The following is an 18,794-nucleotide window of genomic DNA, read 5'->3' as shown; positions in this document are numbered from 1 at the left end:
TTAGAAATGAATTGTGCACTGTCCATTTCCAAAATGACAAATGGCAACATTAAATTTAGTGAATCACACACAGCGGGGAGGTTATGACCAGACAGGTGCGTCAACACTGCAGTGACCTCACAGGTCGGGCTCGTAAGACCAGCTGCTTCTGACTTTTAATAGACAATCATCATATCAACAATATAATTCAAGAAACATTATGGTACTGAGATACGCTTGCATCAAAAATCTACAAAATATGCAATTTACCCTTAAAATCAGCACATTCTGACTAGCTTAGAAAATTGTGGTATACTGTATTGGTCTGCTAATCACAAATACTGTCATTGTATTATTCAACATTTGTAATTTGTTCTCAACAAACTAAATCCATTTTTTGTTTGTAAACTTACTATTTAGTAATGGTTATATAACTTAGAAAAACAAAAAAACAAGAAAAAACCTAACCTATGTACCCTATACCATACACTATAAACACATAAGCTAGTTTTTAAAATGTATTTGTTAGTTTTATATAGCTACATTGAGTGGAAAAGGAATATATAAAGCTTGCATGCAACTCAAAGGGAATGGATTGGGGATTTCCATTATGTGAGCAATGCTTCTACCAAAAAAGTTTGACGTGTCACCTTACAAAAGTATTTATAGCTATGAAGTGTGTATCGCTTCAATGATGCTGCCTTCCTCAGCTCCCTGTTCACTGAGCAGTACTACTCCCATCTTGGACGCAAGAAGACCAAGCGACCATACTTGGGGTAGGTGGAGTCTCTGCTTTTCCCGAAACAGATTCAGCGCTGAGTGACAACGAGACTCTCTTTGGAGGTGGCTTGTTTTGCTTGCAAGCTAGAGTCTCCCACAGATCAGGCTCAAAATTCTAGATAGAAGTTTGAAGAAGACAAGGCAAGTGACTCACATCCTTGATCAGACCTTTACACGGCCCAGGAAGAAGACGGCTTATCAAAGCGTCTTGCGTTGCTCTTCACATGGATCCTCAGCAGTACCGCATGGCCAAAATGGCAGACAGACTCCAAGTGTCAGCTGCTGAGGAGGAAACGGGTAACCCCAACAGTTCCCTCACCATCCTATCCCTGCTGGAGAGAGTTGCAGGTATCATTGACAATGTGCAGGCCTGCCAACAGCGCATGGAAGACCGTCAACTGGAGCTGGAGAACACCGTCAAGATCATCCAGACTGATGTGCTCAAGCTGACCAAAGATCATGCCACTACCAGCAGCACAGTGGAGAAGTTGCTTGAAAAGACCCGAAAAGTCAGCACCCACATCAAGGATGTCCGGGTCAGGGTCGAGAAGCAGAACCTAAGAGTAAAAAAGGTAGAAGAAACGCAGGGGGAGCTGCTGATGAAGAACAAGTTCCGGGTTGTTATCTACCAGGTAAGTCAGCTTAGTAAATCTGATTTAATTCATGAATGCATAAATCAAGGGGGGAAATGTGCTACATGTATTGTGCACATTGGAAATAGTTTGCCTTTGAGATTTCCCACTAGGCTTCAGTCACCTGTTACTTAGCATGTAACATGAGAATACCCTGGATCTGACAAATTGATTGATTAGCCTTCCATGTCTTAAAATAACTCTCCAGAAAATGTCAGCATTCGCCCTCTGCGCACAGGGTTTAGTTTTAAAAAACAAATAGGCATGAATCATTGCAATGTGTTGCCTTATTTATTTATTTGTTTGTTTATTAAGCTGCATAAGCTTAAGTATGTTGGTTTATATTCATATTGTTGTACTTGTAAATTATGGTATTCAGGAAATTTATCAGGTGAGCTTCTAATAAATGATCGAGCACGACTGACCTGTAACCAGGAATACAAAGTCTTGAAAGTCCATTGGAATGAAAAAACAAAATGTTTTTGAGAACGTGGTACTGTTTTGAGAATATGGTAGTACGTGGCACTTGATGTTTAATGTTGAAATAGCTAATGTCTTTTAAGAAAAACAGGACATAAAATTTACAAACCTGTCAATTCCATTAAGGGATGATTTACGCATGAGCTTGTTTTGTGGTAGGAGGTGGCGTGGAGTTTAATGAAAGTAGGATTTGCCTAGAGTGTGATAGCTCTCTGCTCCAGAAAGTAAAGAGCTGATTGGCGGCAGTTTCAGCCTTTAAAGCCAACAGCTGCCATCCCTCATCACGGCCTGATTATTCTTAGCATATGACTGGAGCTGATGGAAGTAAGGATATGAGATGAACTGCCGCCCATTAAAATGTTATGCATCGCACCTATGAAAAGCAATACGCAGCTCGCAGCCAGCAGCTATTCCACAGTAGGGGCCTGCCAATCAGCCCGGCGCTGCTTTTCACCTGGCAGCTCGCGGGACGACAGAAGCTCGGGTTTCACACTGAAAAAGCACAGCGCTCTGGATGGGCAGTCAGCACTAAGAGAGGGAACTACTGTAGTTTTTAACAAAGCGATTAACGATATAACCCGCAACACAATTAACTATGAATGAGAGTAAAATATATGTAAATATTGATAATTATGCTAAATGTGCAAATGGAAATGTAACTTTCAGTTTAGGGATTTTCCCAGACGATGTCTGGAATTTCCAGGGTACTATTTTAAAATGGTCTATATATTGTCTAAGATATTCCTAGAAATTAATTATGTGTTTAGTTGTATTTAGGTGTGCATATTAATGAATATACATTATATGTTCACTATACATCTGTAACATCTATAACTTCTCATGTGTTTTCAGTTTGTTTATACAGTTTCTTTTTTACAATCAAAGAGACAAAGGATTTAAAAAATAAAATTGTAGAAGCATCAATTTTGACTTCTGATTAGACCATGCTTAACACACTTTACTTATCAGAGGCTTTTAAACAAACCTATATATATATATATATATTATGTGAAAGCAGAGTCAAGCAGTCTCTGAAGTAATTAGGGGTTAAAGGTCTTGGGGAACGACTCAGTGTTGAAATCACTCACTGCTCACGCCAAGAGTTGAACCAGCACCCTCTTGCTTACAACGATAAGTGAGTTTATGCAACGACAGTGCATGGACCCACTGAGACACACACCACAACACTTAGCAACTGAGAGAAAACCCACACAGTCAAATGAAGTAAACACGATACATAGTGCATTTACACATACTATCAACTGCAGTGAGACAATCCTGACATTCATAGCCTAGCACTGTGAGGCAAACCCCTGAACGTCGGCACGGTTTAACAAAACAAACTTTACACCATGATTTTCACTTTGCTTAAGCTCTAATTTGTGCAGAGAATTTTATTATGAGGTTTTGTTGTTGGTATGACTCACTTAATATTATGTCCTGCTGTCCTGCACCAATGCCAGAAAGTCTATATGCCTGATTATTATAACCTGATTAATATAGCTGATTATCATTGTTTTTAAAGCATATATAACTATATATATAAAGCATATATAATCGTTTGATCTGATCCATCACAAAAACAAACATTTATTAGATGCCATACAAGTAAAGAAACGATGTGGTATAATAATCTCTAATGCTGGTCATTGATGAGTTGATTGCATTTATAATGTAGGGCTTCTTGTATGTACAGAGAATAAATGATCCATTAATGTATGATTCGACTGCTTATCAGTGACAGTCAGCATGTTGGATTACAATGAAAGGAAAGAGCAAAAATTAGCTAAAAGAAATCCAACGAAATGTATTATGTAAAATGCATATAATGCTCATTAAGAAGTAATTTTATGATGACAGTAATCCATGCTCATTAAAATGTGTACTTACTGAGTAAATGGTCATTACTGCAATCTCAAACCATTTGGAACCAATCTGACATGTCCTACTGCTTTGGTGAATCATTTTATAATTAGTGTACAGTGTTGCTAATTACCTGGTTCTTTTACACCCTCGGCTTTTGGCTCTGCAGGAAAATCATATTTAAAAAAACGGTCAAGGTTTACGGAAACATTATATTAAATTAAAATGAAATCTAACTAATGAATCAATCCTAAAAATAGAATTTTATAAAAGTGACAGAAAAGTTTATGGCGAGGTTCATGCAATCATTATAATTTAGCAGTGATGCAGTGAAAATAACTAACCCAAATCCAAAAGTCCGCTTTTCATTGGCCTGTTCACTGCCGATTTGACACATTTTGGTCCATTGAAAGTAATCTGACCTCATATATAAAATGGTTGGACAATTTTGTTTCCAAGTCTGGAGGAAAGCCTACAATGGAGCAATGGAAATGTGTAATGGACCAAAAAAAATCTATGCACTGTGAAAGCAACTTTTACATTGGAAAATTTCATTTAATTCTACCCCCATTAAAACCTGGAAAGTTCCGCTGCATTGAGCATTAAACACCATGCAAATTTTTCAGATATGTGGTTAAGGGAGGTACCACTGTCATCATATACACTACCAGTCAAACGTTGTTGCACAAACTGTGATTTTCTACATTTGCATGTTACTCACTCAACATTTACTAAAAATAAAGTTTAATAAGTATTGCTTGCTAACAAATATATTTACAGTATGTTCACGGTTTGAATACCTTTATTAGGAAGAAGATGTTATATCTTTGATTCATCATAGTAACTTCCTCCAGCAGTAATAACAGCAGAGAAAATCCAAGGCATTCTTTCTACAAGGGACATTAAATACTGCTCTCTTTCATGGGATGAAACAGCTAAAGTTAATGGACATTTAAAGTTAGGACAGTCCAGAATTTGACAATGATATCACCACAAAACCAGTTAATAGGATGTCAGACGTGCACTGTTACATACTCTTTCCATATTATAAAGGAAACTTGTATTATTTAGTTAAGTTTTCATTTATAGTTGCTCACTCAACTTTCCTGTGCTTAACAAGAATAAAAAATCTGCAGCTAAAAAAAATGGAAAAGTGGTAAAAACCTGAGGTGTGCAAAAACCTTTTACTGGTAGTGGCGGGTTCGAATCCTGTGCAAACCCATGGCCTTTGGGCTTGGGGTTTGCATGTTCTCCCTGTGTTGGGCATGTTTTCTCCTGCATTAGTCGGGCGTGCCCTGATTTTAACCAGTATGCTCGCTGCACTACGCTCCTGCCTTACAATGATAACGTATCACGTGAGCCATCGGAAGGCGAATGGACTCCAAATTAAGATACAATGTTGAAAAAGTACAAAACAGAGTGGTGACATAAATGTGGCACAACAGGTGCAGAATTAAAATGGAAGAGGCAGAAGTCGATGTATAATCAGGGTGGGATCTACCTTTTTAGGGCCCCTAGCTCAGGCCCCCTTACCAAGAAAACCGATTAACATTTCACTTTGTCTGCAATGCAGGTAATTCAGGACCCCTAAGTAACTGTCTATTCTGGTTATAAATAGAATTGGCCCTGTGTATAACTGTCTATAATAACTGCTAAAGATACAGAATGACAATAGTTGTCAAAATTACCATACATAAGAATTTTTTTTTTTAAATGCTTTGTTACCGTACACTCCAGATGGTAAATATATCAAATTTAAACAGCCACCTAATTGCCTTTGACTAGACTCCATGGGTTCGTAATGACTGCCACTGCACACACAGTAGTAGCTGTCGATTTGTTCTCATTTAACATTCAGCGACCAGCGGACATACTTCTGGTTCTGGTTTATTGCGTATTTAAGAAGAATCCCAGTGCTGAGCTTCATGTCACTGAGACGGTCTTTTCTTTGTGAAAATCTCTTGAAAGGTGCGAGCTGAGAGTGCTGAAGAGAGCAATCTGGGAACAATTCCAGTGCTGCCAAAAGGAGAGTGAACACAAGGCGTAGAAACACACACATACACACACACACACACACACACACACACACACACACACATAATTTATATACTCTTATATCATCAAAGTCATAAAAATGTCCATTTTACAGTATGGTACATTATTTGTGAATATTTCTGAATGAAGTATGTGTCATGTAAATATAATGTCTCACATATATGTAACAGTAATGAAGCATTCAGTTCTCGTTAGATTTATTTAAAGGAGGCCTGGGAAGATTGATATGATCTATGATAAGAAGCTGCCAACTAGCCCTGAGACTGAAGCACGATAAGCAAGAGCTACACAGACTTATGAAGCAGTAAAGAGTGACATTGTTTGTTTGTGAAATCCATGCTGGTCACTCAATGGTGCCTGATTACCCTTTTAAAACAAATCATATTACTGTATATCATAAACATTATAATTCAGATAGTGAAGGTGGAAGGTTCAAAAAATATCTTCCCAGTTTCATTTTTTCGAAGAGCTTTTTATTGATATAATAAATTTAGTTTTAACTAACTATCCTGTCTCCTGTGTGTTTATCCAATATTTTTTCAAAATAATTTGTAAATCTCTGATACACTTACTGTTTACATACAGTATGGTGCAAGATATCTGAGACTACTGCTTACCTGCATCAAAGGCTGCAATATCTAGCGCTGGTTGTAGTTGCATATTAGCAAGGTTTTAAGACTGGGGCAAGTTAAAACTTGCGCAAATTAATTATCTTTGCAGTTGCAGTTTTCCTAAAGACTGGGCTTTGACAGGGTATCATAATAAATTAAAAAATGTTAGAAAAAATGTTTTATTAAAAAAACAATAGGCAGTGAACATAATTACCAAGGATTTCTGATTTGTAGTAGTGCAACTCTAATAGCTAATGTAGATATAATAATAATAATAATAATAATATCATCATCATCATTGTCCCACATGAATGTTTCATGCTTCACTAACAGATTTCTAGATGCATTTTCAGTGCTGCACCATAATGACCCACAAATAGTTGCACGCAGTAGTGCTTAAACCACAATCCACTGAAGCAGTGCTGAACAGGCCTGGATAACAGTAGCTGCCGCCTTAAATCATAATTATGTCATTATGTTATTCCTGAGTGTAAAACATGCAATAAAATCATGAACAATTATGTGAAATTACTATTTATTGTGGTCAAGGACAAATAACACAAGGTAAGCAGTGATCCATCTATCATGATGTCATCTATCATTTATCAGAATACAGTAAAATGTCATTTTTAGAGAGCAAAACTTTCACAATATTCTGAAGCAGCAGTCCAGGAGGTCCCTTATCCATTGTGTATTTCAGCTTTATTCTCTTTAATTCTTTTCTCTGTCTGCTCTGGACCTTAGGCACGGGGAATGGATTGATAGTTAGCTTGAAAGAACAGCAAGTGGGTAAAAGAAAGGAAAAGTGAGAAACCCGTGTACAGCCTGTTCTTTGTGGTTCTGCTCTTTGCTATAGGGAGACAAGGAGGTGCCCGCAGTGGACGCTTCCAAGGCGCCGAAAGAGGCGGGATCATCAGGGGGCGCCGTGGAGCCGGACACCTTCGAGGTCCCACCAGACTCCGACGAGGAGTATATGGTGGTGGAAGAAGCAGACTCCTCCGCTGCCGCCCGCATCAAGAAGACAGGCCTGAAGCGCATCGAGAGTCTGAAGGCCACGTTTTCCCGGGAGAACCTCTCCAAAACCAAGGAAAACCTGGGCACCAAGGTCAGCCGGCTTGGGGAGCGCATCGTACCTCCGGAGCGGCGGGAGAGGATACGGCAATCGGGAGAGCGCTTCAAGGAGACCATCACCAAGACCGTGCCGGCCAAACTGAACCTGAAGAAGGAAAGGACTGTCGCTGAAGGCCAGGAGGGGGCCGAGGGCGCCACTGAGGCCACGGCCCCCATTCCTCCCCCAAAGGGTCGCAAGGCCAACCCGGATGTCACCTACACGGAGGTGGTGACGGAGGCCAAAGGAGTCTCCATCTCAGAGTTTGGGGCAAGGAGGAGAGAGGGAGCGAGGATGGAGTCTGGTGTAGCCTCGTCGGAGACAGGCAGGGCGGATGAGGTCGAGGTTCCTGTGTACGACATGAAGCAACTTTCTTAAGCTGCAGGCACAGCCGGTGGTGAAGGAAGATAAACAATTGTTTGAAGTTCAGATTTACACAGGTTTTCATACTTTTTCTGTCTTTTTTTGTAATGCACACCGAATACAGGATCAAAGGATTTGTTTAGAGGTCTTCTCTGGGTGATTTATTGGAGGAGAGTATAGAAGAACCAAGTAATTAACAATACTATACAATTATTATGAAATTAAATGTTCAAAGGGGATTTGTTATCAAATATTTGCTTCTAATCTCATTACAAAGAGGGATGAAATAACTGATGTTTTCTCTCCTCTACGATATGTAACAAATCATGTTAAGATAAGTGTAAGGAATTTCATTCAAATATTATAGCTGCTCAAACACTGACGGACTTCAGATTTTATCTTGAATTTTTGGTGTAACTTGAACTGCCAATTAATTGTGTGAATAATGAAAGTAAAGAAACTGATACATGTATGTTTATTCTGGTACTGCAATGTGGTTTTGTCTGGCTATGGTGGAAAAACTCATTTTGAAGAAGAAAGGGATGCATGAAAATGGTAAAGTAAAACATCTGAATGACATGTTAATCTAAAGTAAGCCTCATATTGTAAAAAACCAAAATAAGTATATGAAGCCAAGGCAGAGGTTGATAAAAGAACTCAGTCAGCTGGTCTCTGAAGAGTATCTTTAAATTATTTGAATGAATGCAGAGTAAAGTAGGTGAACAGTTGAAGCAGTGAATATGTAGATCTCCACAAAGTTATTAAGAAGCAGGTTACACGAAAAATCGTGCACAAGGCGTGAGTTTACACGTTTATCCAGTGATTTAGTAATGCGATATGTTCTATTATTTAATTTGCAGTCATATTCAGATTTCAGTTAAATATTTAATAGTGCAAAGCCTATCATAGTGTTCATTATTGCAAATTGATGGTGGTAATTTGCACAATATGTAAATGTTTATACATCTTGCTAAAGCTGCATGATATATTTATATAATTTAGATTTATTAAAAATGTGTTGCAAACTAAATGCCATCATAAACTCCATAATACTGTACAGCTTAAGTTTATAAAAGTTCATTAAAAAACAAAAACGAGAATTTGTTTCATGTGATTAATAGCTAAATCCGTTGTCTGATCTGAGTAGTTTATTGTTGATGTGATACTGAACGGAATACTTTATCACTGATTTTAAAAATCAGGCATGGAAAATGAAATATTCCTACTCTGGGATGTTAAATTTATCAAACAATTTTCTGTTCCTTAGCTTGGTGTAACATACTTGATATTCTACATTTAAAATGGCAGTAATTACAGTATAACCATAGTAGACTTCAGATTGACATTGGTATTTATCATCCTTCATTCCAGAAGAACACAGAAATCTGTGCATACTCATTTGTATTTTTCACTTTCATGTTTGGAAATCTAAATTAAATAAAAGAATACATTATATTCTGATATCTGATACTCTAATAGAATATTCTTGTGTCAACACCGTAGATTAGTGATAGATGATATGTTATTTTTTTTAAATTCTTGTTTCTATACACAATGCATGACATTTTTTCGATTTGTTTGTACAAATTAGAGTTAATGCATGAATAATATCTTCTGGTATAACAATAAAAATATTTTTCATAAATATATCACTGCTGTATTATGTGGAAGATGAGAGAATAAATGTACATATATGTATGTATACCGTATTTATATATGTATATACACACATATATGTATATAAATGTAAATATATGTAGATGTATATAATATAAATACACATACAAAATACAAAACCACTGCTTCACAGTACAGAAGATTATTAGTCTAAGTAATGTTCAGTTTTCCCTTTTTATACTGAAATATACCCCAAAAACATCAGGATCATTGAAATATTTGGAAATGAGAAATATTTAGAAATAAGAAACATGATTTTCAGGCATTCAGAATCAATATATTTTGTTTCTTGAAGTTCCAAAGAGAGCAAATTACATGGTATGTTTTTCCTTCTTCACACAGTACTTCGTCAAAATGTTCGAGAAGAATCAAATTACGCTATTTTAAGTGCACTTACAAAACTGGATCAATCACTGATTTAAATGACAGTATCATTAAAAAACACATAACAATAAAGTTTAGTAATCTAGCCATTCACCCATGTCCAGTTACCCATCTGGAGACAGAACACGTTAATCCATGCATTTCCTAATTGCAGGAGAAAATGAATGCTAAAGTGTCAGATGCTCTCATTCCACATACATGTTACTATATTGTTGATGAAGGTTTGATTGCTGGATTGACTAATTTCACGAGACCTCTCTTAAAGACACAACAGGTCCTATCCTTACAGATGTGACCTGGCTGAACCCTGATGTCTCCCCCTAGGGTCCAGAGGTGGCGTTGCAGGAGACCGCCTCTTATTTAGAGTCGCACAGAAGCGCCACACCGCGGAGCGTCCAGTGGTCCGGCGCCTTCGATGTGCGTAAGAACAGGGAGAAGATGTAAGTGAGGTCAGTACGTCGAGGTTTCTTGTAGACAGGGCAGGAGTAGAGAGTCGCCACCTGCTGCTGTTTTGGATCTTGAGATGAAGCGGTACTGATAGCATAGACATGGACCACTGGGAGGGGGGTGAAGAGAACCTGTGGGGAAGCAACCAGACATTTACTTAGCAGAACTTTTTAACCAACGGCAACATACATTTTTAAGAAAGCAGGGTCAGAATCCCCGAAGCAACTGGGGATTAAGAGCCTTGCTCAACCTTAGAGGTCACTCTGCCAACCCTATGATTTGAACCGGCAACCTTCTGATCACAGGCACCGCACCCTAACATGCTCAGCTACACACCGCTCCCACATGCACTTCCACATGCAGTACGATAACAACTGAGCCAACTAGCAAGAAAAGACTAGCAAAAAATGAGACGCGTAGGAAAACTGCTAGCTGTTCAACCCAACGAGAGCCCACAAAGTAACCAAAGGGAAGTGGGTTAAACTAACGAATCAAAGTCCATTTTCTCCCATTACTACAGTACTCTTCACACTTCAATGATAACATTGGACTTTGACTCTGAACTGCCACAGCTGGGATCAGTCTATTCATCTGGCAAGCAGACGCTGAATAAAAAATGTTCATATTCATTCTGATCTCAGTCTAGGCACAAGAGCAGTATAATCACTAAAATGGCATTAATTAGGAATTACACAAGGGTTCTAAGTTTCTAAGAGAAAATTAGCTGAGATAATTATTTTTGCATAAATTATTTTTCAGCAATTTATGGGCTGTACTCTGCATTTAAAATGATTATGTCATAAGTAGGGCTACTGCGATTAGTCAACGTAGTCGATGACGATGACGCTGAAAATGTGTCAAAATCAATATTTTAAATAAACACGTTTTTTTTTATTATTATTTTAATGAAATTACCTTTATGATTCCTAAAATGCTTCCATTCATTTTAAGAAATGTTTTTCTTCCATATCACTATGTAATTATGGGAGTAGTTCAAATTATCACAAACCAAAAATGTGGTTTGTACACTGTGAAAAGTTCAATGGCACACCAAGGTGGCACGAGCGCTATACACGAGAGAAAACACACAGGCGATATTCTGGTTGATGGGCTGCCAGGAAAGGCAGAATCACCGTAAGTGTTGTCTATTCATGTTTGTTAAATTTCCATTAGTATGGAAAGCTTTTTAATATCTTTTGTCCTTGTAGCTACTAAATACACTCATTATTAAAGCCAAAAAGTTGTCTGCCTGCTACCTTAGAAATTCCATTGAATAAGTGTTTGAGAAAACGTTTAGGCTAAAATCTGGGCATATTTTCTACGTTGATAGACGGTGCTGCTGTTTGTGCGTATTTGGCTTGTTGGAACTGGTGTTGTTATTGTAAACTAAAACTGAAAGGAAAAAGGACAGCACATAAAAAAAAATTGTGAACTGAAATAAAAATGAAAACTATATTTACCACAAAAAAGTGTCGGATTTTAATCAGCAAAAAGCACCGCCACACCACGAACATTTTTATGTAATTTTACCAAAATATCTCCTCTTTTTAAAGATGTTGTGGCTGGTGAACTGTCCCTTCCTTCACTGCAACTTCAGAGCTTGTTGCTTCCAAAACAGTCACATGTGGCATGTTCCGCTAACCAAATTTAATAAGCATAAGGATATCCTGAATTTATACAAATTACTAATTTTTGGGCATCACAAAATGCATCTCATTAATGTTTTACACATACTGTACTACTATTCTGCTTATTGAATTGTGGGTGAAACTAATGTCAGTATAGTGTTGAAAAGACAGGGTCAGTTTTCCAAAGCCCAGCAATGATATACAGTTTGTAGTTGTTAAAATAAAATTAATTAACATTAAATGGTCAATGTAATTTTCTGGAGGAAAATAAATCATTCAGATTAATCGACTAATTGGTAAAATAGTTGATAAATCAATCAAAAGAAGAGTAGTCGTTAGTGGCAACCCTAGTCATAAGGCTAGCAGTGTGACCCCTCTGACTCTTTCAGGATTTAAAAACAGACCCCTGCTATTAAAGGAACCAATGGCGATCTTCATGCTTTCCCAAAGGCAGCTCAAACTAACCTTGGGGGGTGACTCTGCGAGCTTTGCGTTCCTCCTGTCCCACCCAGCTCCATCCAGGAAGAGACTGTGGATGTAGACCCCGCCCACGTCTGCTGGCGGGGGGCCTGTGATGTCCTCCCTCATCACCTTGGTAACGTCGTTGTGCAGGATGACGGTGTCCAAGGCCCAGCCCTTGGCTGCGTTCATGCGTGTGGTCTCCTGGCGAACGGCTGTCAGGAAACCCTGCAAAGCAAAAGAGGTTTCCTGTGAATATCCATCCATCCATCCATCCATGATTTGCATTCACTGCCAAAGAAAAACAAGCAATAGGTCCATATAATGGAAAAATTACAGTATTAAATGTTGTTCAAGACAATGGCTACAAACGCTTTAAAAAAAGGGACAGAATGTCATAATCACAGTTTGTTTTTTTGGTTGTAATATAACTAATGAGTATTAGTATAACCACTACAGTCACGTGAAAAAATTAGGACACCCATTAAATATTAAATACTTTATTAAGAAATATATCAATATTAAATCTTGCTTTCAAATAATATTTACAGATAAAGGTGATGCAATTGCACCTATGCAAAAACAAGAAACAAATTCACTTATTTAACAAAAAAAATTAACTAATTCCTACTGAGGAAAAAGTTAGCTAGCTACGGCTAGTAGCCATACCAGTGGTAGTTCAGACTAGGTAATCCACTTGAAGCTAGCAGGTTTAGGCCTGGCCAGTCCTTGTGACTGGAGACTACAAGGAAAGCTGGGTTGCTGCTGGAAGAGATGTTGGTACAGCTGACAGGTTAACTCCATCCTGTGGTCTGTGTGGATCCCAATGCCCCAGTGCAGTGAAGCCGAAAACTGTGCTTTAACAATGGTGCCTCCTAATCAACTTCAACTACGCTCATGTGTGCTGCTACTTGCTACCTCGCTATTCCTATCCGTAGCTTGAGGACAAAAGTTAGAATAAAAGCCCTTTAAAAAGTACTTTCGGACTACCCAAGTACGTGCACTCAGACCAGGGTATGAACTTCACTTCAAAACTGTTAGCCTAGGTCATGCTGTGTCAAGCGCTTATCACATGGACAGTCAAGGAGCCCTGCTTCAAAGCTGGGAAAAAGTGTGATGAAAGTGTTCCCCTCCTACTCTTTGCGATTAGAGACGTGGTGCAAGAGTTGATAGATTTCAGTCCGGCAGAGTTGGCTTTCGGACACACTGTATGAGGATCTTTTAAAAAATGGCAAGAGCAATGGTTGTCTCCATCCAGGCCTCCTCAGAAATTAAACTATTTGGGCTCACTGCGAGAGCAACTGAGCACAGCTTAGGAACTCGCTAAACGCTTGTTAAGTGCCTCCCAAGCCACGATGAAGAAACACTTTGATAAGAAGACAAAAGAATGGGATTTTCAGTCTGCCGATTGGGTACTTGTTCTTCTGCCTTAGTCTGCTTCCACCCTTAATGCCCAATTCTCTGGACCATATGTCGCGCAAGAGAAACTGAGCCCTACAACTTATGTATTACAAACCCTGAATCGACAGAGGAAGACGTCGTGTCATATAAATATCTTGAAGATCTATGTCTATTGTTCAGCCCCTAATAAACAGTTTTTCATACCTTACCCCCCTCTCAGCTGCTTTAGTTTGCCAACCCAGTCTCCAGAAAGTGATGCACTATATCTCGCATGGAAGTGCTTGCCCTGTGCCTGGTTATCGAATACCGAAGCCCTAAGGTAACTTTTGGATAAACTCACCCACCTGCCACTGGCTGCTCAGAGGAATATTACATTCAAAATCACTCAGTTTCCAACATTATTTGCTGATGTTCCTTTGTGAATCCACGTCCGAGCATGACATCGATGTTAATAATCACCACCCCATTGAGCAATATCCCTATCGGGTTAGTCCACACAAACGTGCATTATTCTAAAATGAAACTGTGTATTTACTTGAGCATGGACTGGCTGTTCTGAATTGTAACCCATGTAGTTCGTCGTGTTCGCTTGTGCCAAAGCCAGATGGCACTGTTTGATTCTGCACCAGTTGTAAAAAGGTAAACGCTATGACTATACCAGACAGTTTTCCTCTTCTTAGGACTGAGGACTGCATTAATTGCATCGGATCCGCTGCATTTGTTAGTAAACTGGACCTTTTGAAAGGTTACTGGCAAGTGCCCATGACGCCACATGCGGCCGTGGTATCTGCATTTGTCACACCCGACACATTTTCCCATAATACCATGATGCCCTTCGGGTTGTGTAACGTGCCAGCTACCTTTCAGCGCCTAGTGCACAGGGGGGTGTACAGAACTGTGAGCTGTACCTTGATGATTTGGTACTTTACTCCAGTACATGGGAAGAACTGAGGACTGCGTTGATTGCGTTGGATCAGCTGCATTTGCTACTAAACTGGACTTTTTGAAAGGTTATTGGCAAGTACCCATAATGCCCTGTGAGACCAAGGTATCCACCTTTGTCACACCCGACACCTTCCTCCAGTATACCGTGATGCCTTTCGGGTTGTGTAACGTGCCAGCTACCTTTCAGCGCTTAATGCACAGGGGGGTGTACAGAACTGTGAGGCATACCTCGACGATGTGGTGCTCTACATGGGAAGAGCACATAGAGACACTGGAGCAGGTGTTACTACACCTACAACAGGCTTCCCTAGTGCTTAACCTGGAGAAATGTGATTTTGCTCAGGGTACTATTACATACCTTATTAGTAGGAAAATTAGCAGGTCAGGGAACGGTCAGACCCCTAAACGCTGAAGTGCAGGTTATTGAGTATTTTCCAGTGGCCACGACAAAAAGGGAGCTGAGAAGTTTTTTGGGAATTTGCTCATAAAAAATACCTTGTTTGTGGGGTCTCCCTCTTGCCCAGTCTGCTTTTACCTCTGTTAAAGTGTTTCTCAGCAGTTTATTGGTGTTACCCACACCTCGGTTTGACAAACCATTTAAATTAGAGGTGGATGCCAGCGACTCTGGGATGGGGGCTGTTCTCCTCCAAGAAAAACAATCGTGGGCTCAGTTATCTGGTGTGTTGTTTTCCCTGGAAGTTTGCTTAGAGTTACCATTGAAAAGGAAGCCCTTGTAATGCTGCTAGCATTACAACATTACATGGGTGATAGCACCTACCCTGTAGGTGATTTTACTAACCGAAACCCCCTAGTGTTCCTCAATCAAATGTGCAACACCAACCAGCATTTAATAATAATAACAATTGATACTTTATTGATCTGCAGGCAGTTCAGACAATGATGTTACATCTTTCCTGCCCACTTCGCAGCAAGGCAGTGCAGGTTGCTTCTGCCTTTGTTTGCAAAGTCAGTTTGTTCATGGTTTGGTAATTATCTTTCAATGCTTTTTCTCTTAAAGGAGTATCCTTCCACTGTATTACATGTTTGCTCTTGTGTTCTTGTATAGCAGTTCATGAGTTTGAGCTCCAAATTTGACATTAATATACCAGTAGATAAGCTTATGTTTATGTTAACCCTTATTATTATTATTATTATTAATTTCCCTTTCCTAATTAGAGAGATAACCATGAGAGCATAATGTAGAGTTCAGAAAATGCCCATGTGCCCCCCCCCCCCCCCATTTCTCTGGACACAAGCTGCTACTGCACTGTAGTATAGTCCATTGTGTGAATTACTGCCCACCCAAATCTTCTAATCCCCCCCCCAACATGGGTAGTCTAGATCGGGGCCTGCCAGACTCTACCTGTGGGTTAAAGAAGCCTGTGAGCCAGAACTGATTGGGTCGGCCACTGAAGAGCCACGTGTGGAACTGCTGGTTCCTCTCCAGCAGCTCTGTGAACCAGAAGCCCAGGGTAGCTGACTCCCAGGAGATCTTGTACCACAGCTTGGGGATGCGGGCATCATACATATTATCCAGAGCATCTCTCAAGTCCTCTGACATTATGATAGTACCTGATAAAAAGAAAACAGTAGGGTTACTCTGGCTATAGTTGTGTGTCTGTGGTGTATTACTCTGTGGGTTAGGATGCTGTGATCCAAAGGTTGCCAGTTCAAATCCCAAGGTAGGTAGAGAGACTTCATTATCGGCCCCTTTAGCAAGGCCCATAGCACCCAATTGCTTCTGGTTTCTCAATGGAACATCACTGTGGATAAAACTGTCTGCTGAATAAGTAAATTGTTGTTAGTTGCAAATTAAATTACTTACTCAGAATAAATAAACCAGTTCTAAATGGTTATTCTGGTTAACACGCCAGCCTCGGATACGAGTCCATGCCAGATAAAAACCCAATGGCCACTTCAGAAACAACTGAACACATGTCTTCAGAAAAAACACAGTATTAACATAGTAAAAAATAATGAGAAACCTGCCATTTTTGTTATGTATGGTCTGCCCCAAATGAAGGAGCATATAATAATCATCATTATTATGATAATCTGATTTATATTACCTCTTTAATACTATGCTGACAAACATGAATGTCTCCCTCTTTCCATATTCCTACACCAATCTGAACCCCCCCCCCCCACTTTGAAAGTTTGAAATTGATGCGATCCAGGACACTAACTGACACCTCATTAGAGAATTACTCAGTTCTGATGAAAGACCCAATTGACCTAGCCGGATCCGAGAAAGAATGGCTGTATGATCTCAGAAGCCATAGAAGGTCCCTACAGTCCTGTTCTATTCACTGCACTGATGAGGTCAGTTTCCTCCCTTCTGAAACTGACAGGCTTGACTTGAAGATGACTTTAGAGCTAAAGAGGGCTGTGCTGATTGGATGTTTCTAACATATTCATTTGTACATAAGCGGATGAAGAAAAATCACACAGACAATCAGACACTATGGCCAATTTAGTGATGCCAATTAGCCTAAATGCAGGTCTCTGGAGAGCAGCAGAAAACAAGAGTACCTGGATGAGACTGGAACTCTGGAACTATACAGGGGGAACATGCAAACTCCGCACACACACACACACACGCACACACATGCAAACACACACACACACACACACAGCAGATGATGCATAAACCCTGGAAGTGTGAAGCAACGTTACCCACCGAGACACCATAACACCCATGGACGGAATAAGCTGACATTAAATATAATCTGTATAATCTCTACTTAAAATATGTAAAAAATTAGTACAATTTTAATGATAAAAAGGTGCCTAGAAACAAATGTGGCAAAGACTGCAATAGTATTAAAAAAAAGATTATAAAAGTTAAATTAAACTCAGTGGAACAACGCAATTATAATTACTAAATAATTTTTAAAAATTCAGTATATTAAAATGTACTTTTCCATTTTACGCTTGAAATATCACCTTGTCTCTAAAGCATTCAATAATTAAACAAATGAATTGAATAGGTACACCGCACGTTTTAAAGACTGTCTGACAGTACAGGGAAGCATCTTGCAGGAACTTACCATCGATAGCTAGTTTGAGGTCGCTGAGGGTGCTCCGGACGCGCGCGATGATGCGCTGCATGCGGTCAATCTCCTGCCGCAAGAAGATGTTCATGGGCTGGAAGAGGCCCATCTTCTGAAGTCTGCCTCTGACCTGCCAATGGAGCAAAGCGTCTTGAGTTTCACATTGCACTGGAATTCTTACTTCCGTCAGTTTAGTCAGTAAGTGCAAAATATTTTATAATCATATACTAAAATCATACATTTATTATATGGAAGGAATTACATGGGGAAAAAAGTTTTAATGGTTTTTTATGTGTTCTTTTCATGTTCTCCTTTCATGTCTCCTATTGCCTGGGCCAAGGTGGCGGGGGGGGGGGGAGGCAAAAGAAGTGCCATGATGCATGGAGGGGGCGGGCAAGTTTTGAATCGCTGGAAGGGGCACTACGGTGACCAATCAGCTTTCACCCCAGCCTGTTGTACACTTCGACACCCTGAGGGAGTCGCTACCTCATGCGGAACATAATCAGCTGGCAGCTTCTCCAGCATCTCATTGGCGAGCCTCAGCACGGCTGCCTCCCGCGTCTCACCCCCCCCACCCCCGCTGTCCTTCGGCTGGATGTTGACAATGGTGCTCAGTGTCTGATTGGCCATGTTCGTCTGATAGGTTATGTCAGCATTCGGATGGAGACCAAACACCTGTTGGCAAGAGGCATCAAAAAGAAGCATCCAGTCAGTTAATTCTTGGCTGTATCCATTCAGATAAGTGTAAGGAAATGAAGGTTGAAGAGATAATGGTATTTAAATTTTCATAGCCGACAGACCCTGAAATAATGAATACTTACTGTTTGAGAAAAAGAAAAGTGTTTATCATGCATTAGTACTTCAAATAAAATTGATTTTAACATTTAAGCCTTCTTAATGGAAACCAAATTGTGTGAAAATGCTATTTA

General features: G+C 39.5%; 2 protein-coding genes across 2 annotated transcripts in view; one reads left to right on the top strand and one right to left on the bottom strand.

Moving 5' to 3' along the window:
• The first annotated feature begins 722 nt into the window (after window positions 1–722).
• On the top strand, window positions 723–9,516 carry cavin4b (caveolae associated protein 4b). Its single transcript, XM_023807453.2, has 2 exons — window positions 723–1,391; window positions 7,257–9,516. The coding sequence occupies exons 1-2, from the start codon at window positions 984–986 to the stop codon at window positions 7,884–7,886; spliced, it is 1,038 nt and encodes a 345-aa protein (XP_023663221.1). The 5' UTR covers window positions 723–983; the 3' UTR covers window positions 7,887–9,516.
• Window positions 9,517–9,818: 302 nt separating this feature from the next.
• Window positions 9,819–18,794, bottom strand: part of dnah5l (dynein, axonemal, heavy chain 5 like) — a 111,209-nt gene continuing 102,233 nt past the window's right edge. Inside the window, exons 73-77 of the mRNA XM_072711707.1 lie at window positions 18,352–18,540; window positions 17,863–17,995; window positions 16,176–16,384; window positions 12,473–12,694; window positions 9,819–10,510 (exon numbers count right to left, since the gene is read on the bottom strand). Coding sequence (XP_072567808.1) covers window positions 10,289–10,510; window positions 12,473–12,694; window positions 16,176–16,384; window positions 17,863–17,995; window positions 18,352–18,540 — 975 coding nt within the window. The 3' untranslated portion in view covers window positions 9,819–10,288. The remainder of the gene's footprint in view (window positions 10,511–12,472; window positions 12,695–16,175; window positions 16,385–17,862; window positions 17,996–18,351; window positions 18,541–18,794) is intronic.

This window comes from Paramormyrops kingsleyae, chromosome 1 (genome assembly GCF_048594095.1).
Source record: "Paramormyrops kingsleyae isolate MSU_618 chromosome 1, PKINGS_0.4, whole genome shotgun sequence".
Taxonomy (NCBI): Eukaryota; Metazoa; Chordata; class Actinopteri; order Osteoglossiformes; family Mormyridae; genus Paramormyrops; species Paramormyrops kingsleyae.
Note: the sequence above shows the minus strand (reverse complement) of the source record. Positions and strands in the feature narration are given on the sequence as shown.

Coding starts and splice junctions, on each gene's coding strand:
- cavin4b (XM_023807453.2), top strand. CDS start 984: ATGGATCCTCAGCAGTACCGCATGGCCAAAATGGCAGACAGACTCCAA. Junction 1,392..7,256: donor TCCGGGTTGTTATCTACCAG/GTAAGTCAGCTT, acceptor TCTTTGCTATAG/GGAGACAAGGAGGTGCCCGC.